Below are 23,342 nucleotides of genomic sequence, written 5' to 3' on the forward strand. Positions count from 1 at the left end.
TGTGATTCTATATGTAGTGTGATTCTATATGTATTGTGATTCTATATGTAGTGTGATTCTCATGATTCTATATGTAGTGTGATTCTCATGATTCTATATGTAGTGTGATTCTATATGTAGTGTGATTCTATATGTAGTGTGATTCTATATGCAGTGTGATTCTATATGCAGTGTGATTCTATATGCAGTGTGATTCTATATGCAGTGTGATTCTATGCAGTGTGATTCTATATGCAGTGTGATTCTATATGCAGTGTGATTCTATATGCAGTGTGATTCTATATGTAGTGTGATTCTATATGTAGTGTGATTCTATAGTGTGATTCTATAGTGTGATTCTATATGTAGTGTGATTCTATATGTAGTGTGATTCTCATGATTCTATATGTAGTGTGATTCTATATGTAGTGTGATTCTATATGTAGTGTGATTCTATATGTAGTGTGATTCTATATGCAGTGTGATTCTATATGTAGTGTGATTCTATATGCAGTGTGATTCTATATGTAGTGTGATTCTATATGTAGTGTGATTCTATATGTAGTGTGATTCTATATGTAGTGTGATTCTATATGTAGTGTGATTCTATATGTAGCGTGATTCTATATGCAGTGTGATTCTATAGTGTGATTCAGTGTGATTCTATATGTAGTGTGATTCTATATGTAGTGTGATTCTATATGCAGTGTGATTCTATATGCAGTGTGATTCTATATGTAGTGTGATTCTATATGTAGTGTGATTCTATATGTAGTGTGATTCTATATGTAGTGTGATTCTCGTGATTCTATATGTAGTGTGATTCTATATGTAGTGTGATTCTATATGTAGTGTGATTCTCGTGATTCTATATGTAGTGTGATTCTATATGTAGTGTGATTCTATATGTAGTGTGATTCTATATGTAGTGTGATTCTCATGATTCTATATGTAGTGTGATTCTATATGTAGTGTGATTCTATATGTAGTGTGATTCTCATGATTCTATATGCAGTGTGATTCTATATGTAGTGTGATTCTATATGTAGTGTGATTCTATATGTAGTGTGATTCTTGTGATTCTATATGTAGTGTGATTCTATATGTAGTGTGATTCTATATGCAGTGTGATTCTATATGTAGTGTGATTCTATATGTAGTGTGATTCTATATGTAGTGTGATTCTATATGTAGTGTGATTCTATATGTAGTGTGATTCTATATGCAGTGTGATTCTATATGCAGTGTGATTCTATATGTAGTGTGATTCTATATGCAGTGTGATTCTATATGCAGTGTGATTCTATATGTAGTGTGATTCTATATGCAGTGTGATTCTATATGCAGTGTGATTCTATATGCAGTGTGATTCTATATGTAGTGTGATTCTATATGTAGTGTGATTCTATATGTAGTGTGATGATTCTATATGTAGTGTGATTCTATATGTAGTGTGATTCTATATGTAGTGTGATTCTATATGTAGTGTGATTCTCATGATTCTATATGTAGTGTGATTCTATATGTAGTGTGATTCTATATGTAGTGTGATTCTATATGTAGTGTGATTCTATATGTAGTGTGATTCTATATGCAGTGTGATTCTATATGTAGTGTGATTCTATATGTAGTGTGATTCTATATGCAGTGTGATTCTATATGTAGTGTGATTCTATATGCAGTGTGATTCTATATGTAGTGTGATTCTATATGTAGTGTGATTCTATATGTAGTGTGATTCTATATGTAGTGTGATTCTATATGTAGTGTGATTCTCATGATTCTATATGTAGTGTGATTCTATATGTAGTGTGATTCTATATGTAGTGTGATTCTCATGATTCTATATGTAGTGTGATTCTATATGTAGTGTGATTCTATATGTAGTGTGATTCTATATGTAGTGTGATTCTATATGTAGTGTGATTCTATATGTAGTGTGATTCTCGTGATTCTATATGTAGTGTGATTCTATATGTAGTGTGATTCTATATGTAGTGTGATTCTATATGTAGTGTGATTCTATATGTAGTGTGATTCTATATGTAGTGTGATTCTCATGATTCTATATGTAGTGTGATTCTATATGTAGTGTGATTCTATATGTAGTGTGATTCTCATGATTCTATATGTAGTGTGATTCTATATGTAGTGTGATTCTCGTGATTCTATATGTAGTGTGATTCTATATGTAGTGTGATTCTCGTGATTCTATATGTAGTGTGATTCTATATGTAGTGTGATTCTATATGTAGTGTGATTCTCGTGATTCTATATGTAGTGTGATTCTATATGTAGTGTGATTCTATATGTAGTGTGATTCTCGTGATTCTATATGCAGTGTGATTCTATATGTAGTGTGATTCTCGTGATTCTATATGCAGTGTGATTCTATATGTAGTGTGATTCTATATGTAGTGTGATTCTATATGTAGTGTGATTCTATATGCAGTGTGATTCTATATGTAGTGTGATTCTCGTGATTCTATATGCAGTGTGATTCTATATGTAGTGTGATTCTATATGTAGTGTGATTCTTGTGATTCTATATGTAGTGTGATTCTATATGTAGTGTGATTCTATATGTAGTGTGATTCTATATGTAGTGTGATTCTATATGTAGTGTGATTCTATATGCAGTGTGATTCTATATGCAGTGTGATTCTATATGTAGTGTGATTCTGTGATTCTATATGTAGTGTGATTCTATATGTAGTGTGATTCTATATGCAGTGTGATTCTATATGCAGTGTGATTCTATATGTAGTGTGATTCTATATGTAGTGTGATTCTATATGCAGTGTGATTCTATATGTAGTGTGATTCTATATGCAGTGTGATTCTATATGCAGTGTGATTCTATATGCAGTGTGATTCTATATGCAGTGTGATTCTATATGCAGTGTGATTCTATATGCAGTGTGATTCTATATGCAGTGTGATTCTATATGTAGTGTGATTCTATATGTAGTGTGATTCTCATGATTCTATATGTAGTGTGATTCTATATGTAGTGTGATTCTCATGATTCTATATGTAGTGTGATTCTCATGATTCTATATGTAGTGTGATTCTATATGTAGTGTGATTCTATATGTAGTGTGATTCTCATGATTCTATATGTAGTGTGATTCTATATGTAGTGTGATTCTATATGCAGTGTGATTCTATATGTAGTGTGATTCTATATGTAGTGTGATTCTATATGTAGTGTGATTCTATATGTAGTGTGATTCTCATGATTCTATATGTAGTGTGATTCTATATGTAGTGTGATTCTATATGTAGTGTGATTCTATATGTAGTGTGATTCTCATGATTCTATATGTAGTGTGATTCTATATGTAGTGTGATTCTATATGTAGTGTGATTCTATATGTAGTGTGATTCTATATGTAGTGTGATTCTATATGTAGTGTGATTCTCATGATTCTATATGTAGTGTGATTCTATATGTAGTGTGATTCTATATGTAGTGATTCTATATGTAGTGTGATTCTTGTGATTCTATATGTAGTGTGATTCTATATGTAGTGTGATTCTATATGCAGTGTGATTCTATATGATTCTATAGTGTGATTCTATATGTAGTGTGATTCTATATGTAGTGTGATTCTATATGTAGTGTGATTCTATATGTAGTGTGATTCTATATGCAGTGTGATTCTATATGCAGTGTGATTCTATAGTGTGATTCTATATGCAGTGTGATTCTATATGCAGTGTGATTCTATATGTAGTGTGATTCTATATGCAGTGTGATTCTATATGCAGTGTGATTCTATATGCAGTGTGATTCTATATGTAGTGTGATTCTATATGTAGTGTGATTCTATATGTAGTGTGATTCTCATGATTCTATGTAGTGTGATTCTATATGTAGTGTGATTCTATATGTAGTGTGATTCTATATGTAGTGTGATTCTCATGATTCTATATGTAGTGTGATTCTATGATTCTATATGTAGTGTGATTCTATATGTAGTGTGATTCTATATGTAGTGTGATTCTATATGCAGTGTGATTCTATATGTAGTGTGATTCTATAGTGTGATTCTATATGCAGTGTGATTCTATATGCAGTGTGATTCTATATGTAGTGTGATTCTATATGCAGTGTGATTCTATATGATTCAGTGTGATTCTATATGTAGTGTGATTCTATATGTAGTGTGATTCTATATGTAGTGTGATTCTATATGTAGTGTGATTCTCATGATTCTATATGTAGTGTGATTCTATATGTAGTGTGATTCTATATGTAGTGTGATTCTATATGTAGTGTGATTCTATATGTAGTGTGATTCTATATGTAGTGTGATTCTATATGTAGTGTGATTCTCATGATTCTATATGTAGTGTGATTCTATATGTAGTGTGATTCTCATGATTCTATATGTAGTGTGATTCTATATGTAGTGTGATTCTATATGTAGTGTGATTCTCATGATTCTATATGTAGTGTGATTCTATATGTAGTGTGATTCTCGTGATTCTATATGTAGTGTGATTCTATATGTAGTGTGATTCTATATGTAGTGTGATTCTCAGTGTGATTCTATATGTAGTGTGATTCTATTCTATATGTAGTGTGATTCTGTGATTCTATATGTAGTGTGATTCTATATGTAGTGTGATTCTATATGTAGTGTGATTCTATATGTAGTGTGATTCTATATGTAGTGTGTGATTCTATATGTAGTGTGATTCTATATGTAGTGTGATTCTATATGTAGTGTGTGTGATTCTATATGCAGTGTGATTCTATATGTAGTGTGATTCTCGTGATTCTATATGTAGTGTGATTCTATATGTGATTCTATATGTAGTGTGATTCTATATGTAGTGTGATTCTATATGCAGTGTGATTCTATATGTAGTGTGATTCTCGTGATTCTATATGCAGTGTGATTCTATATGTAGTGTGATTCTATATGTAGTGTGATTCTTGTGATTCTATATGTAGTGTGATTCTATATGTAGTGTGATTCTATATGTAGTGTGATTCTATATGTAGTGTGATTCTATATGTAGTGTGATTCTATATGCAGTGTGATTCTGATATGCAGTGTGATTCTATATGTAGTGTGATTCTGTGATTCTATATGTAGTGTGATTCTATATGCAGTGTGATATGTAGTGTGATTCTATATGCAGTGTGATTCTATATGCAGTGTGATTCTATATGTAGTGTGATTCTATATGTAGTGTGATTCTATATAGTGTGCAGTGTGATTCTATATGTAGTGTGATTCTATATGCAGTGTGATTCTATATGCAGTGTGATTCTATATGCAGTGTGATTCTATATGCAGTGTGATTCTATATGCAGTGTGATTCTATATGCAGTGTGATTCTATATGCAGTGTGATTCTATATGTAGTGTGATTCTATATGTAGTGTGATTCTATATCATGATTCTATATGTAGTGTGATTCTATATGTAGTGTGATTCTCATGATTCTAGTAGTGTAGTGTGATTCTCATGATTCTATATGTAGTGTGATTCTATATGTAGTGTGATTCTATATGTAGTGTGATTCTCATGATTCTATATGTAGTGTGATTCTATATGCAGTGTGATTCTATATGCAGTGTGATTCTATATGTAGTGTGATTCTATATGTAGTGTGATTCTATATGTAGTGTGATTCTATATGTAGTGTGATTCTCATGATTCTATATGTAGTGTGATTCTATATGCAGTGTGATTCTATATGTAGTGTGATTCTCGTGATTCTATATGTAGTGTGATTCTATATGTAGTGTGATTCTATATGTAGTGTGATTCTATATGCAGTGTGATTCTATATGCAGTGTGATTCTATATGTAGTGTGATTCTATATGTAGTGTGATTCTATATGTAGTGTGATTCTATATGTAGTGTGATTCTATATGTAGTGTGATTCTATATGTAGTGTGATTCTATATGTAGTGTGATTCTATATGTAGTGTGATTCTATATGTAGTGTGATTCTCATGATTCTATATGTAGTGTGATTCTATATGTAGTGTGATTCTATATGTAGTGTGATTCTATATGATTCAGTGTGATTCTGATTCTATATGCAGTGTGATTCTATATGTAGTGTGATTCTATATGTAGTGTGATTCTATATGCAGTGTGATTCTATATGCAGTGTGATTCTAGTGTATGCAGTGTGATTCTATATGTAGTGTGATTCTATATGCAGTGTGATTCTATATGCAGTGTGATTCTATATGTAGTGTGATTCTATATGTAGTGTGATTCTATATGTAGTGTGATTCTATATGTAGTGTGTGTGATTCTATATGTAGTGTGATTCTATATGTAGTGTGATTCTATATGTAGTGTGATTGTAGTGTGATTCTATATGTAGTGTGATTCTATATGTAGTGTGATTCTATATGTAGTGTGATTCTAGTGTGATTCTATATGTAGTGTGATTCTATATGTAGTGTGATTCTATATGTAGTGTGATTCTATATGTAGTGTGATTCTGATTCTATATGTAGTGTGATTCTATATGTAGTGTGATTCTATATGTAGTGTGTGATTCTATATGTAGTGTGATTCTATATGCAGTGTGATTCTATATGTAGTGTGATTCTATATGTAGTGTGATTCTATATGCAGTGTGATTCTATATGCAGTGTGATTCTATATGTAGTGTGATTCTATATGTAGTGTGATTCTATATGTAGTGTGATTCTATATGTAGTGTGATTCTATATGTAGTGTGATTCGTTACTGTGATTTCAAATTTGATGTTCAAAACATTTTGTTCACATTCACGGAGAGAAAAAAGACCTGAAAACATGTTGGCTCACTTTTTAAAAAGATGGAGAACAATCTATAGGATGAAAAATACCAGCAGTTACATCTGAACTAGCGCTAGCTAACGCTGCCTACAGTAGCAAAACTTATCTTGCTGGTCTGTTGTTGATGCCCTGTCCTGGCTGAGCTGGGCTGGATTGTCCTAGCTGGACTGCTCTCCCTCATGGTTCAACCCAGTGTTCAGGATCGATGGCCTTCGTTTCATTTGTGGGGAAAGGTACCGGCGCGTCTCTGCTATATCAACCCAGCCTCTACTCACATCCAGGCACAGTGTATCTGAGCCCACAGGCTACGGAGAGATTCTTTATGACTACACTCCCTGGCTTCAAAAAGCTGTCTCTCTGGTCTGATGTTATTGATGTCTTGTCCCTGTTCGGGATTGATGGCCTTCGTTAGCTGAGAAAGGCAGCGGCCACTCCTCTCCTCTGCCCAGACCCAGGCTCTCTGCTGCACAGGCCATTTAGGACACACTCCAGCTCCAGGCCTAGTGTGTCCGACCCCACAGCATAAACCAGTAACCCACTTTTATCATTTGTCCAACCATTTATCAGCTGTCAGGCTGTGGAGGTGACTGATATAAGAGTGTAACTGCAGTACTGACCTCACCTGACCTGGCCTGGCTTCACCTGACCTGGCCTGGCTTCACCTGACCTGGCCTGGCTTCACCTGACCTGGCCTGGCTTCACCTGACCTGGCCTGGCTTCACCTGACCTGGCTTGGCTTCACCTGGCCCGGCCTGGCAACACCTGGCCCGGCCTGGCTTGGCTTCACCTGGCCCGGCCTGGCTTGGCTTCACCTGGCCCGGCCTGGCTTGGCTTCACCTGGCCCGGCCTGGCTTGGCTTCACCTGGCCTGGCCTGGCTTGGCTTCACCTGGCCTGGCCTGGATTCACCTGGCCTGGCTTCACCTGACCTGGCTTCACCTGACCTGGCTTCACCTGGCCTGGCTCCACCTGGCCTGGCTTCACCTGGCCTGGCTTCACCTGGCCTGGCTTCACCTGGCCTGGCTTCACCTGACCTGGCTTCACCTGGCCTGGCTTCACCTGACCTGGCTTCACCTGACCTGGCTTCACCTGACCTGGCCTGGCTGCCTAGTTGACAGACACACAGTGTTGTAGTGGAGGCTATACACTATACCCACGTATCCTCCTTAAACCCCACGGATGCGTAGCGAAGTAGTGTGTCCAATAATAATGTTTATAAATAATCCTCTATGAAAACCAAAATGGTCCAAACCTCATGTCTCGATCGCAATCCGTTTAAAGGTTATTGGAGTTTAACCCTTGTAGGAATTAGAATTAGGAAAACTAAAATCAATGGAGGCCAGAGGATTTTAAATTTAATTATAAAAATTTAAAAAATAGGAAACCAATTAGTTTTCGAGCACTTTTATTTCCATGATTGTCGACTCATTTTCTCATGGCTCTCGTCCCTCTGCAGAAGACAAATGGTAAGCTATAAGTTTGGAACATCGAATCGCAATACATATCGTATCGGGGCGGCAGGGTAGCCTAGTGGTTAGAGTGTTGGACTGGTAACCGGAAGGTTGAGAGTTCAAACCCCCGAGCTGACAAATCTGTCGTTCTGCCCCTGAACAGGCAGTTAACCCACTGTTCCTAGGCCATCATTGAAAATAAGAATTTGTTCCTAACTGACTTGCCTAGTAAAATTAAAATAAAAAAATCGCCAAGTATGGTAAGCTCTCTGAAAATTCCCTTCTGGATTCTGTGGATTATTAATTCAATTAAAGGAATCCTTATTAAGAACACAACTCTCTCCAGCCGCACACTGTCTTCGTGTTAAAATGTGACAACACCTGGGCTCCATCCTAAAATAACACCCTATTCACCATGTAAGGTGTTAGCGGGACTAAGATGGCTTCACCTGACCTGGCCTGGCTGAGAGCATAGAGCTAGTAAACCGCAAGGTTGCTGGATCGAATCCCCGAGCTGACAAGGTAAAAATCTGTCGTTCTGCCCCCTGAACAGGCAGTTTATAGGCCATCGTTATAAATAAGAATTTGATCTTAACTGACTTGTTAAATAAAAGGCTTCTCTTCATCTGGCCATGAATTTGTTAGTTGTCAGATTAGTCCATCTGTCTAGGGGTAAACCCATGGTGATTGGCTGAGTGGTTTAAAGCCATGGTGATTGGCTAATCTTTTTTTTTTTGGCAGGAGTCACTCTGATTGGCATTCAGCTGTTTCCATATCGACAGTGACCTTGGCACCCACTAGGTATTCCATAACACTACCTTGGCAACCTGCAGTACCTGCCTAACAATAGATCCTGCCATGATGTTGAAACATTTAAGAAAGGAAAAATAGAAAACGATAAATCTTTTTCTTTATCTCAACTAAGGGGCTACGTCCCAAATAGCACCCTTTGCCCTATACAGTGACCATTCTTTGACCAGGGCAGGGCTAATGGGCCCAAACGCAGTGTACTACATAGGGAAATAGGGTGTGATTTTAGTCTAGGTCTCACACTCACACGTGTCTTTTTTGTTGAGCAAAAGGGAAGGTACTAAGCGGTGCACAGACCCCCTTATCAACTTCGTGGAGACACGTTGACTTCTCTTGTAGGCCTATTTGGCAGGGGAACTGTGAAGCCAGCTGTTTAGCCTGTTGTCTGAGTCTTTTACTAAAGAACGGGAAACAACATGTTTGCTGCTTTTCATTAAATCATGTATAGCTGTTCTTTATATGACCAATTCAGAATATTATATATATATATATAATTTGATCGGGCGGCAGGGTGGTTAGAGCATTGGACAAGTAACCGGAAGGTTACAAGTTCAAACCCCCAAGCTGACAAGGTACAAATCTGTCGTTCTGCCCCTGAACAGGCAGTTAACCCACTGTTCCTAGGCAGTCATTGAAAAGAAGAATTTGTTCTTAACTGACTTGCCCTAGTTAAATAAAAGGTAAAAAATAATAATAATAAGTTCTGAAAATGAAACATTTAATGTGGTGGGAAAAACATCTGGTAAAAGGCTCGACGTTTCAGTTAAAACCGACTGTCAAATTATTAGAAAATGGAACCGTTGTGATTTATATAGAGACAGAAAGGTACCAACAGCCTCTGACTAAAGGGCTCTACTGGGCCACACTGGGCTCTCAGTCATCATTATTCACAGAATTCCAGATTCAAATCAAGGCACAATTATCAGCTTTGGTATTGACATCAGTGAGCATGCTTTCCCATTGGAGGAGAGAGCAGGCTTTCCCATTGGAGGAGAGAGCAGGCTTTCCCATTGGAGGAGAGAGCAGGCTTTCCCATTGGAGGAGAGAGCAGGCTTTCCCATTGGAGGAGAGAGCAGGCTTTCCCATTGGAGGAGAGAGCAGGCTTTCCCATTGGAGGAAAGACATGGGTAGGCTTACCAACAGAAAACATCTATAAAACAAAAATTATTATGAAAATTTGGACCACGCAAATCCAACGTTTATATAAAATGTCTGCCATTTCCTGCTCTACATTTTAACAGTCTAAGTAAATATAATATAGGACAACATTACAAAATCCATTTGTCCTATGTCGTTTCATTTAGTCTCATTATAATACGGAAAATGTAGGCCATTACAAAAGAACAGAATACCACATTTTAATTTGACTGTGTAGGCTATTCTATTAAAGATCAACCCGAGGATCAGCTTTAAGTCAAAGGGCATCTTTTAAAACTATTTTCGATACTCTCCTCATGTCGTGATAATTAAGAATGAGAATGTAGTCCGTGTGGTTTATGAAAATATTATAGTATTTGTCCATCTCTCCCATTGGTTCCCATTTCCATTCCAAAAAAAAGATGCATCAGAGACTCACAAGACCATAACAGTGGAATGAGCCTGTATAGTTTTGGACTATCCTTTTCGTAATGTACGAGACGTCAAAACCCTCTAGAAAAACCTTGTGCCTAAACTGCCTTAACTTTGCTGGACTCCAGGAAGAGTAGCTGCTTAATGTGGATCCATAATAAATACAACAGCTGTTCACTTGACCGTCACCCCTCCCCCCCTCCCTAAATCTGAATCTCCTGATTGTTTCAGGGGTCAAGATCAATGTCTAATTTCACAGGTAAACACTTCTTATATTGAAACACTGTCATTAATACAAGGAACGAAAAGTTTGTCTCACATCATTTTGGACAAGTAGAATGTCATTAAAATATATATATATTTTTTAAAGGTGCAATACGCAGAAATCTCTCAGCTATTTCCTGGTTGTAAAAGTTGTTATTAGTTTGCCTCATCAAAGTGTACAGAATCGCCGTACCATCTAAACCTCTGTCAAATATCTTTTCACTAACTAAAAATATTATATTTTCAGCTGTTTGAAGCCGGTGTACAAAAACCAAAAGTTAAAAAGAAGCACACAAAAAAAAAAAAAACGAAACTTAATGGGAAGCATAGAAATAGAGCATATAGAACAGATCTACCGCTTCTTAGGCTCAATGGAGTGACGGATCTAAAAACTCACATTTCTATGTGAATTTGGTCGGGTGGCAGCTTTAAAAGACTGCAGCTTTATTGCGGCTTCAAATTAAAAAAAAAAAATTTTTTACATTCCCTTGACACCCAAAAGGCAGTTCTAGTTTTAGGTCATGCGTAAAATGTCAAATAAAAATAGGCACACAAACTAAAAAGTAGGTTGCTAATGAACAATAACTAGGCCCAATGGATTGTCTTTGAACTGCCAGATCTGAATAAATAGGTTGGATGGATGGCTTCGATAGTCTTTTAAGTCTTTAATATGCCAAATCATACAAACATTCTGCTTAAAAATTATTATGCACAGCTACCCACCCCTCTTGCTCTTAATAGGAACAAGCTAGTTAGCTGGTAGTTATCAACAGCGCTGGTCCCAGATTTGTGACAACGTTGTCTTAACCTGTATATTAGCGACCTAGCGCTAACCGTGGCAATTTGACTGGTGAAACTCATGGGCACATTTCCAATGGCTGCCTGGTATTGTGATGCAATCATTTCCAGGGTCATTTTGGAATGTTCATTCAAATGATGCGGCTCATGCAACGGATTGTATGTTTTTTTTGTAAGTGTCAGTTGAGCTGCCTGAACAAATCACAGCACAGATGGAAGGGTACACTTCCTGCTTTTACTTCCTGGTGTGGGTTTAGGTCGAAAATATACAGGTTTAGATAACGCTGTCACAAATCTGGGACCAGGGTCGTTGCAAAGTAGCTTAGCTGGTCCGCAGACACGCTCGCACGCGCAGACACGCTCACAGGAGTGTTTAGTGTGTGTGTCTTGAGAGCAGGCCTGATGGAGGCTTTGAAAGCAAGGACAGGAGGGGAAAAGGTTTAAAGCAATAAATAACCAGTGTTATCAGGAGCCTGCTGGAGGAAGAGGATACAGCTGTAGGAACATGACTGGACTGGGGCCTGAGACGACCAACTGGAGGGGAGGTAGCTGTAGGAACATGACTGGACTGGGGCCTGAGACAGCTGTCTAGGGGGGTGGCTGTAGGAACATGACTGGACTGGGGCCTGAGACGACCAACTGGAGGGGAGGTAGCTGTAGGAACATGACTGGACTGGGGCCTGAGACAGCTGTAGGAACATGACTGGACTGGGGCCTGAGACGACCAACTGGAGGGGGTAGCTGTAGGAACATGACTGGACTGGGGCCTGAGACAGGCTGTAGGAACATGACTGGACTGGGGCCTGAGACGACCAAGGAACATGACTGGACTGGGGCCTGAGACGACCAACTGGACTGGGGCCTGGGGGGTAGCTGTAGCTGTAGGAACATGACTGGACTGGGGCCTGAGACAGCTGTCTAGACAGCTGTCTATGGGGGTGGCTGTAGGAACATGACTGGACTGGGGCCTGAGACAGCTGACCAACTGGACTGGGGGGAGGTGGCTGTAGGAACATGACTGGACTGGGGCCTGAGACGACCAACTGGAGGGGAGGTAGCTGTAGGAACATGACTGGAGGGGGGGGTGGCTGTAGGAACATGACTGGACTGGGGAGGTAGCTGTAGGAACATGACTGGACTGGGGCCTGAGACGACCAACTGGAGGGGAGGTAGCTGTAGGAACATGACTGGACTGGGGCCTGAGACAGCTGTCTAGGGGGTGGCTGAGGAACATGACTGGACTGGGGCCTGAGACGGCCAACTGGAGGGGGTAGCTGTAGGAACATGACTGGACTGGGGCCTGAGACGACCAACTGGAGGGGAGGTAGCTGTAGGAACATGACTGGACTGGGGCCTGAGACAGCTGTCTAGGGGGGGAGGAGGGGAGGTAGCTTTACTTTAGGAACATGACTGGACTGGGGCTTGAGATGGTTGGGGGAGGCACGAGAGACGCATGAAGAGGCTAGGGGGGGAAGCTAGTTGCTCCTGAAGGCTTTGAGCCTGGAAAACCGTCTGGGAACCCAGAGGCGTGGTAGCGGCAGGTCCAGCAGATGTTTATTTATCTTAGCTGTTTGGTCTTCTTATCCCGACGCAAACGTCCCTTTGCTCTTTCACTACTTCAATAAAATGTCCCACTCAGCGCCCCCCACCCCCCCCCCCCCGCTCTCAACCTCCTTGGCAGGGGCTCAAAACAGTGTTCTGATGTTATCAATGTTTTAGTCTGATAAATAAATAAAAAATAGTTTTTGTAAGGTCGGGATTGTTAAGAAATGCGAGTTGTCATTCTTCTGAGAACCTGCATCTTTTGGACATCTGATCAGTTTAAGTTAGCCGAAATACGAATAGATATCGGATCGGATTAAATGCGAAGAAATGGAATGAATAGAATCCCCCCCCCCATTCAAGTCAATGATTTGTCTGTTCTATTCACTATATTTCTATGTATTTTAGTACAACACGAAAGATCAAGTCCAGATAAATAACTGGGGCCTGGACACGTTTGGAAATTGCGTTAATGTCAGAATAATATGTCGGGCTGTATAACGGTACGCTTCGGTTTCCTGTTCAAATGTTTAAGAGATGAGTGTATCGGTCTGCCAGACACTAAACCGATCTAAGACGTAACATGGTCACAAACGCATTCTCAAATGACTTTCTTTCTACCTGAAAATACCTCTCATCTTTTGGGACCACTGTCTCCTCTCCTTCCTTTGGACTAAGCAAGTCGTCTAATTATGTTGCCGGTCATTGATCTACAAGTCATTCTGAATGCCGAACAACTCCAACGAGACTATCAGTCAGGAGGTCTCGGCAAACTGCACACGTGCGTGACGTCATGCACCGACTAATGAGAGGTAGGCCTAGATTATTTCCTGGCAACGTAATTAGACGACATGCTTAGTTCAACACTGAAGGAGAGGACACAGTGGTCACCAAAACAACAACAACATTTTTTATTTTCAGATGGCAAGAAGAACGTCATTTGAGCAAAAATGATTAGGTGGCGATTCGTACTGTCGGATCGTAACCCCCCCCGTGTAACCTTCAGCCTCCTGGACCACAGGCAATTTCACTGTCACGTGACAGGGTCTGACATTGCACCCTATTCCCTATATAGTACACTACTTTAGACCAGAGCCCTATGTCACCATATTCCCTATATAGTACACTACTTTAGACCAGGGCCCTATGTCACCATATTCCCTATATAGTACAGTACACTATTTTAGACAAGGGCCCTATTCCCTATATAGTGCACTATTTTAGACCAGAGCCCTATTCCCTATATAGTACACTACTTTAGACCAGGGCCCTATTCCCTATATAGTGCTATACTTTAGACCAGAGCCCTATTCCCTAGATAGTACACTACTTTAGACCAGGGCCCTGTGGGGAAGGAAAACAACGGAGTTGAAAACGCCACTCCATCAGTGTTATCACTAGGATGCCTTTTCAGATGCAACCATGTCCATCTCAAAGTGACTTCTCTGGTTAAATAAAACATTGAATAAAAACCTTTGGTGAACTTCATGTAGTGGACCCTCTTCCTGGACGTCTTTGACTTCTCCTCCAGGCTGAAGGACTTCTCCTGCTGTTTCTCCTCTGATGGGGCTTCTACAAACAAAATGGCAACGATCAAAACCTTTAACCTCTTAGATGTTAGGTCTCCTACATGTATTTTTCTTTCATTTGACCTTTATTTAACCAGGCAAGTCAGTTAAGAACAAATTCTTATTTACAATGACGGCCTGTTCAGGAGGCAGAACGACAGATTTGTACCTTGTCAGCTCGGGGATTCGACCTGACAACCTTTCGGTTACAAGTCCAACGCTCTAACCACTAGGCTACGCTGCTACCTGACTTTGAGCGGTTCTGACTGACATTTTGGTGTACAAAGTGCTCTGTGAACATCACAGAGTCCCGGTCCTTGTAATGCCAGAAAGACCCATCTGTCTGCTCTGAAACTCACAGTGGCGCTTGCCAACAGTAAACGAAAACAGGAGAGTGGTAGTAGTAGTTTCATCTTAACGTGATGTTCTCAGTCAGATTTAGGAGCTATCAACACAGGAAAAAAAAATACTAAGTAATTTTATGGGATTGAAACAAAGCCACTTTCTCTTGGTCACATACGTACAAAAGCACTTTTTCTTGGTCACATACGTACAAAAGCACTTTCTCTTGGTCACATACGTACAAAAGCACTTTCTCTTGGTCACATACGTACAAAAGCACTTTGTGATTCAAGCTGTAATGAGTTTGCAGACATTTAAATGGTGTTTCTGTGCCTCTCAGCGGACATATAGAATTTTCTTCTATGTTGTCAGTATATGAAAAAGTGCCAACTGTACTGTCACTAAGTGTGTGTGTGTGTGTGTGTGTGTGTGTGTGTGTGTGTGTGTGTGTGTATATATATATATATATATATATTTTTTTTGTTGTTGTTTTTGTTTTTTTGAGCATTTGTCATTTCAAGCCCTATTGCCACTTTTGTTGAGTAGGGGAGAAAAAACAATCTTATAATTTTTTAAAATTTTCATAATATTTGTACTGTATATTTGAGCTTGTGTTCTCACAAGTGACGACACCTCAGCAATTTACACCTCTTCTTAACAGAAAGTTCCAGACCTTTATAAAACGACGCAACATTACCAGTTCTTTATGGCCATCTCATGAAAAATACATTTGTTTGGGTATGTCTATTTAGGCGGAAATCTATATTTTGGCCGACCATTCTAGCTTGTCTAACGAAACATAACTACACTAGCTTCTGTACGTGGCTTTAGATACACACGTCTGCTAAATATGGCTTATATTAACTATTTTATGTAATGAATGGTGTCAACATGTGCCAAGGAATCTACAATCTCACTCTTCTCATCCATCTCTGCACCCCCCCCAATTGACCAGTTAAAAGTAGATTGAAAACCAATTGTCTTACAGTGACATTTAACCTCAACTACCTTTCTGTGAATGGTGCAATAGCATCCCCTAGTGGGCTACTACCCAGTGAATGATATTTGGGGCTACATGTGGGCTACATCTTTCCTGTAAATGTTCCTGTAAATGTTACAATAGCACAGTAGAACCCCCTATGTACATAATCATGGAACACCTGGTCACTTTTCCAGCAGTATATCCCACGGTTGGCTTGCCTCTGACGCTAAGCAGGGTTGGTCCTGGTCGGTCCCTGGATGGGAGACCAGATGCTACTGAAAGTGGTGTTGGACAGCCAGTAGGAGACACTATTTCCACTGGTCTAAAATAAAATATCCCAATGCCCCAGGGTAGTGATTGGGGACATTGCCCTGTGTAGGGTGCCATGTTTCGGATTAGACGTTAAATCCCCCTCTCCCCTGTAACTACTCCCTATTTGTTTATTTTAAACTAGGCAAGTCAGTTAAATTCTTATTTACAATGACAGCCTACCCTGGCCAAACCCTATGTGATACAGCCTGGATTTGAACCAGGGCCTGTAGTGACGCCTCTAGCACTGAGATGCAGTGCCTTAGACCACTCATATGTATATACTGTACATATCTAGTCAAGGCCTATTGCTGTATGTACACTACTCTATCCTACAGATATACTACATTTTCTATCTACATACTGTCCGTAATGTATATACTAGAGGGTGAGCGATTAATTAGGGACGATTTCAAGTTTTCATAACAATCGGAAATCTGTATTTTTGGAAACCTATTTGGCCAATTTTTTTTTTTTTTTTTTTTTTACACCTTTATTTAATCTTTATTTAACTTGGCAAGTCAGTTAAGAAAAATTCTTATTTTCAATGACGGCCTAGGAACAGTGGGTTAACTGTCTTGTTCAGGGGCAGAACGACAGATTTTCACCTTGTCTGCTCGGGGGATTCAATCTTGCAACCTTACAGTTAACTAGTCCAACGCTCTAACCACCTGCCTCTCATTGCACTCCATGAGGAGCCTGCCTGTTACGAGAATGCAGTAAGCCAAGGTAAGTTGCTAGCTAGCATTAAACTTCTCTTATAAAAAACAATCATAATCACTAGTTAACTATACATGGTTGATGATATTACTAGTTTATCTAGCGTGTCCTGCGTTGCATATAATCGATGCGGTGCGTATCGTTGCTCCATATATTTTTAAACCTGCATATTTAGCTAAAAGAAATCCAGGTTAGCAGGCAATATTAACCAGGTGAAATTGTGTCACTTCTCTTGCGTTCATTGCATGCAGAGTCAGTGTATATGCAACAGTTTGGGCCGCCTAATTTGCCAGAGTTTTACGTAATTATGACATAACATTGAAGGTTGTGCAATGTAACAGCAATATTTAGACTTATGGATGCCACCCGTTAGATAAAATACAGAACGGTTCCGTATTTCATTGAAAGAATAAACGTCTTGTCTTTGAGATGATCGTTTCCGGATTCGACCATATTAATGACCTAAGGCTCGTATTTCTGTGTGTTATTATGTTATAACTAAGCCTATGATTTGATAGAGCAGTCTGACTGAGCAGTGGTAGGCAGCAGCAGGCTCATAAACATTCATTCAAACAGCACTTTCCTGCGTTTTGCCAGCAGTTCTTTGTTGTACGTCAAGCATTGCTCTGTTTATGACTTCAAGCCTATCAACTCCCGAGATTAGGCTGGTGTAACCGATGTGGAATTGCTGGCTAGTTAGCGGGGTGCGCGCTAATAGCGTTTTAAACATCACTCGTTCTGAGACTTGGAGTAGTTGTTCCCCCCCATGGGTAATTGCGAGGGTGGCTGCATGGTTCCTGGTTCGAGCCCAGGGAGGAGCGAGGAGAGGGACGGAAGCTATACTGTTACACTGGCAATACTAAAGTGCCTATAAGAACATCCAGTAGTCAAAGGTTATTGAAATACAAATGGTAGAGAAAGAAATAGTGCTATAATAACTACAACCTAAAACCTCTTACCTGGGAATATTGAAGACTCACGTTAAAAGGAACCACCAGCTTTCATATGTTCTCATGTTCTGAGCAAGGAACTGAAACGTTAGCTTTCTTACATAGCACATATTGCACTTTTACTTTCTTCTCCAACACTTTGTTTTTGCATTATTTAAACCAAATTGAACATGTTTCATTATTTATTTGAGGCTAAATTGATTTTATTGATGTATTATATTAAGTTAAAATAAGTGTTAATTCAGTATTGTTGTAATTGTCATTATTACAAATACATAAAAAATCTAAAATCTAATATATATATATAAAAAACATTTTTTTTTAAATTTAAAACGGGATCGGCTTTTTTGGGCCACCAATAATCGGTAAAAAAAAAAAATCACAATCGGTCGACCTCTAGTCTATACATTCCAACACGTACGTACACACACTCTCTGGACTGACATTGCTAGTCCTAATATTTATAAATTTCTTAATTGTTGTGAATCGTTAGATATTACTGCACCGTTGGCGCTAGGAACACAAGCATTTTGCTACAATCGCAATCACATCTGCTAAATGTGGGCCACTACCTTTCCCCTGAATGGTACAACAGCACCACCTAGTGGGTCACACATATATGACGAGTGAGTTTATGAACAGAGTAATGCACGTTGTATATTCTTCTGTCCTTCTGTTTGTCTGAGTATTTACCATTGGCAGTGTTTTGACCATGGCAGTTGTTGAGGTCTGCCAGGAGCTGGTTAAAGTCATCCTGATGGGCGATCCAGTTGTCCTGGAAACAGAACAAATTAGATCAAAACTAGGACATAAATTGGGAGGACACATTCCTTGATAAAACACTGTACATCACTGCAGTCTTGAGTATTCATTGTCGTATCAACTAGAAACCAAAAAAAAAAAAAAACTGACTTGAACTATAAAGGACTACCTGAACTTGATAATGATCATTTTCTGTTGAAAAACGTTTTGCTACAATGTGCACTAATGAATAAAACCCTGAACTTCACCCATAAGGAAACAGTTGTTGACAGTGTGCCTTAATGAACACAAGCCAGTTGTCCACTCACCTCGTGGCTGGCAGTGGTTCCCAGCCCCAGCTGGTTGTTCTTCACTTTGACTTTGATGTGTTCTGTGGAGCCCTGCTCAGTTCTCCCCAGGCCCTGGTAGAGACAGATGAACATGTCATCCCCGAATGACACCCAAACAGTTAGATACAGGCTCTTTAATTTGTATCGCCTCGATTCCTCGCCTCCTTTTCCAAACGCATTGGAGAGGGTGGGACCTTGGACAATCTCCTCCAATACAGTTGAAAAGGAAGCGAGGAGAGAGGATGCAAGGAGGGAAGCCCAGGAAGACGAATTGTCTTGAGATAGAGCTACAGTGGCATACCGTCACTAGTATACTGTTAGTTTATCAGTGGTTTGCTAAGACAAATCCCACAGTACCTTTCCCTTGGACCAGCCCATTCGCTCCAGCATCTTCTGGCCGAACTTGGACTCGTCTTTACTCCACGCGCTGTTCCGCGGGTCAACAGACCACTTCTGTTTTCTCCGGGCTAAAAACAACAAACCATATTAGAATTTAAAAAATAATACAATACGTACTTTATTGGTTCATTTGCACGGACATTTTAGGCTGTCAAGTGCCTTGGTTATTAAGGACCTAACGGCGGTAGGTAGCGTATAGAAAACGAAATCGGTCTCACTTGTAGATCTGATCCATGCTTTTGCGTCGGATTTGACCACTTGAACTTGAGAAATTGCCAACAAAGACAAGTTAGTCAGCACTCAATCAAGTAAGATATATTTACTTCGGTGAGTAACGATAGTATATTAAAACCAGTCACTAAACAACATCGGGGGAAAAAGCAACCAGAACTAGTTAGCTGGCTGTCAAAAGGTCGCAACATTATATAACTAATCACATTGGTAATGATCAGAAATGAGACAAGACACCGTAAATATACCAACACATTTGGCCCTAAAAAAAAAAAAAAGTTATTTATTAACTTAGGTTGTCGAGTTGTTGAGGTTTACTAGTAACTTGCTAGTTGCCGGTAATTAAATGTGATTGTGGTTAGCATTATGCTAACATTATGCTAGCTCGACAGACTTTCGAACCGCACATATGTACTGAGACACTTTTTAAAAGACATAACTTGCACTAAATCGATGTTGACTTCTTCAGACAACATGACACACCCAAGTATTTTTTTTGTTTCTCTAATGTATGAAACACAACATTTTGGCTAAAACATTCGAAGTAGCACTTACGTTCTGCAAGCATGGACATGATGGGGTCTTTAAACACGTTGACGGAAGACCGCAAAGGGTGCTCTAAAAGTGCCTGTATAAAATGTTACCTACTTTTCATCTCTGTCGAGAACTAAATGCACACACTGTGGATTCATAATACTTCGATTGTCATTTAGCTATCTACATAGCTACAATCGATTATTTTACTCTCTTCTAATAACAAATGTATGTTGTTGTTTTTTTTACCCGAGCGAAGTGTAAATGGTGTTTTTACAACACGAGGTGGCGACAAGGCGTCGCTATACAAATAACTCTACCTATCAAATTGCAGTGCAATCTGGGCTCCTTGGGACGTCCATACCCTCCCTCAACGTTAACTATAACCTAAACTATTTTAAATGTAAACTTCAATGAGGGGTAGGGACATCCCAAAGATTCCGAATAGCCTGGATCAAACCAGAGGGAAAGAGGTCAAGTTTTACTCAACACAGCTTTCCATCTGACCTTTTTATGCAAGTGAAGTTCATGTTGGATAGAAAATACAATGACAGGCCTGATGGAAACAGCACGTGTCAGTTATGAATGTTCAGTGACACTCAGGCAACGTGCAACGTGCCGTTGTGCCTGCGATGGAGATAGATAGGACTCATCATGGCTATAACCTGTTTTAGCATGGACGTTGACATTGGGGCTTCCACCATTTTAAAGTAGTCAACTGGGTGGGAATTCCTATGAGTTGGGAGCAATCGACCAATGAAGTTGAACAAAATTGACTACTTTGATAGCCTCAATGGTGCTGCCCGTGCTGTCACAGAAACTACAACGGCACAGATACAAAAATGAGTCCTCTATCTAGCTCTATGGCCTGTTGTTCACGCGTGTATCTGCCCTCTCATTGGCTAGAATGGTCACACCTAATCTCCGCCTCCTCATTGCCTGCCTTTCATCTTTGAGGAAGTCTACAGTGTTTCCATTGTTAAAGCGGTCACTTGTCCATCTTGTCACTATAATAGACTATCTTTGCTCAAACCTATCGTAAATGCCGAGAAGCTGAAATAACGGTTTGACTAGAATGTAAATAGCCTGCAGCAGCAGCAAAAGAAAAAAATTATAATTTATACAACAAATTATACCATAAATATACGCGTTATCTAGAAACAACTCCCACATACACCATGAATCATTCCAATCTCTGGAGGTTGAAACTGTTGCATACATTGTGTAGGCTAGGATGACACTTTAAACATGGGTTAAATTGGTTGATTCAACCCACAACAATCATTTACATTGTGTGGCTAATGGGCTATAGGCTACTGTAATGTATGGGCTACTGTAATGTATGGGCTACTGGATTGTAATTCTATGGAGAGCACCTTATGAGAAGCGACTATTGGCTACTGTGCAAATTAATATTAATGTTCTGTTATGTAACGGGACTTGCCAGCAGATACCATCAATCAACAAATTATATTTGTTGAAAAGTGCAGCTCAGTGCAACTCAGTGCAACTCATTGCAGCTCAGTGCAGCTCAACTCAGTGCAACTCAGTGCAACTCAGTGCAGCTCAACTCAGTGCAGCTCAACTCAGTGCAACTCAGTGCAGCTCAACTCAGTGCAGCTCAACTCAGTGCAGCTCAACTCAGTGCAGCTCAGTGAAGCTCAATTCAGTGCAGCTCAACTCAGTGCAGCTCAACTCAGTGCAGCTCAACTCAGTGCAGCTCAACTCAGTGCAGCTCAACTCAGTGCAGCTCAACTCAGTGCAGCAGTGCAGCTCAACTCAGTGCAGCTCAACTCAGTGCAGCTCAACTCAGTGCAGCTCAACTCAGTGCAGCTCAACTCAGTGTAGCTCAACTCAGTGCAGCTCAACTCACTGTAGCTCAACTCAGTGCAGCTCAACTCTACAGCTCAGTGCAGCTCAACTCAGTGCAGCTCAACTCAGTGCAGCTCTGTGCAGCTCAACTCAGTGCAGCTCTGTGCAGCTCAACTCAGTGCAGCTCAACTCAGTGCAGCTCAACTCAGTGCAGCTCAACTCAGTGCAGCTCTGTGCAGCTCAACTCAGTGCAGCTCAACTCAGTGCAGCTCAACTCAGTGCAGCTCTGTGCAGCTCAACTCAGTGCAGCTCAACTCAGTGCAGCTCTGTGCAGCTCAGTGTACCTCAACTCAGTGCAGCTCAGTGTAGCTCAACTCAGTGCAGCTCTGTGCAGCTCAGTGTACCTCAACTCAGTGCAGCTCAGTGTAGCTCAACTCAGTGCAGCTCTGTGCAGCTCAGTGTACCTCAACTCAGTGCAGCTCAACTCAGTGCAGCTCAGTGTACCTCAACTCAGTGTACCTCAACTCAGTGTACCTCAACTCAGTGTACCTCAACTCAGTGCAGCTCAACTCAGTGCAGCTCAACTCAGTGCAGCTCAGCTCTTCAGTCTATGGTGAGTCAGTCTATGGTGTAAGATAGAATCCTAACTCTAAGCCAGACCGTTCTTTCCATCACATAGACTGACCAAGTGAATCCAGGTGAAAGTTATGATCCCTTAGTTAAATCCACGTCAGTCAGTGTAGATGAAGGGGAGGAGACGGGTTAAAGAACGATATTTAAGCCTTGAGACCATAGAGACCTGGATTGTATATGTGTGCCATTCCAAAGAGTGAATGGACAAGACAAAATATTTAAGTGCCTTTGAACGGGGTATGGTAGTAGGTGCCAGCTGCACAGGTTAGTGTCAAGAACTGCAACGCTACTGGGTTTTTCACGCTCAACTGTTTCCTGTGTGTATCAAGAATGATCCACCACCCAAAGGACATCCAGACAACTTGATACAACTGTGGGGAAGCATCGGAGTCAACATGGGGCCAGCATCACTGTGGAACGCTTTCCACACCTTGTGGACTCCATGCCCCGACGAATTGAGGCTGTTCTGAGGGCAAAGGGGGCTGCAACTCCATATTAGGAAGGCGTTTATAATGTTAGGAATACTCAATGGACAGTTCATTATTAATAAATCAT

At 40.0% G+C, this 23,342-nt stretch overlaps 1 protein-coding gene across 2 annotated transcripts in view; it reads right to left on the minus strand.

The window, feature by feature from the left end:
- pinx1 (PIN2 (TERF1) interacting telomerase inhibitor 1) overlaps positions 1 to 20,520 on the minus strand; it is a 62,084-nt gene extending 41,564 nt beyond the window's left edge. For both annotated transcript variants that reach the window (XR_006079304.1, XM_042301108.1), the window contains exons 1-5: positions 20,364 to 20,520; positions 19,536 to 19,645; positions 19,158 to 19,250; positions 18,781 to 18,862; positions 14,690 to 14,788 (exon numbers count right to left, since the gene is read on the minus strand). Coding sequence is in view for 1 of the 2 variants with exons in the window: in XM_042301108.1 (XP_042157042.1) it covers positions 14,690 to 14,788; positions 18,781 to 18,862; positions 19,158 to 19,250; positions 19,536 to 19,645; positions 20,364 to 20,382 (403 nt within the window). In the remaining variant the exon portion in view is untranslated. The remainder of the gene's footprint in view (positions 1 to 14,689; positions 14,789 to 18,780; positions 18,863 to 19,157; positions 19,251 to 19,535; positions 19,646 to 20,363) is intronic.
- Between the last annotated feature and the right edge of the window lie 2,822 nt (positions 20,521 to 23,342).

Source organism: Oncorhynchus tshawytscha, linkage group LG18 (assembly GCF_018296145.1).
Source record: "Oncorhynchus tshawytscha isolate Ot180627B linkage group LG18, Otsh_v2.0, whole genome shotgun sequence".
Taxonomy (NCBI): Eukaryota; Metazoa; Chordata; class Actinopteri; order Salmoniformes; family Salmonidae; genus Oncorhynchus; species Oncorhynchus tshawytscha.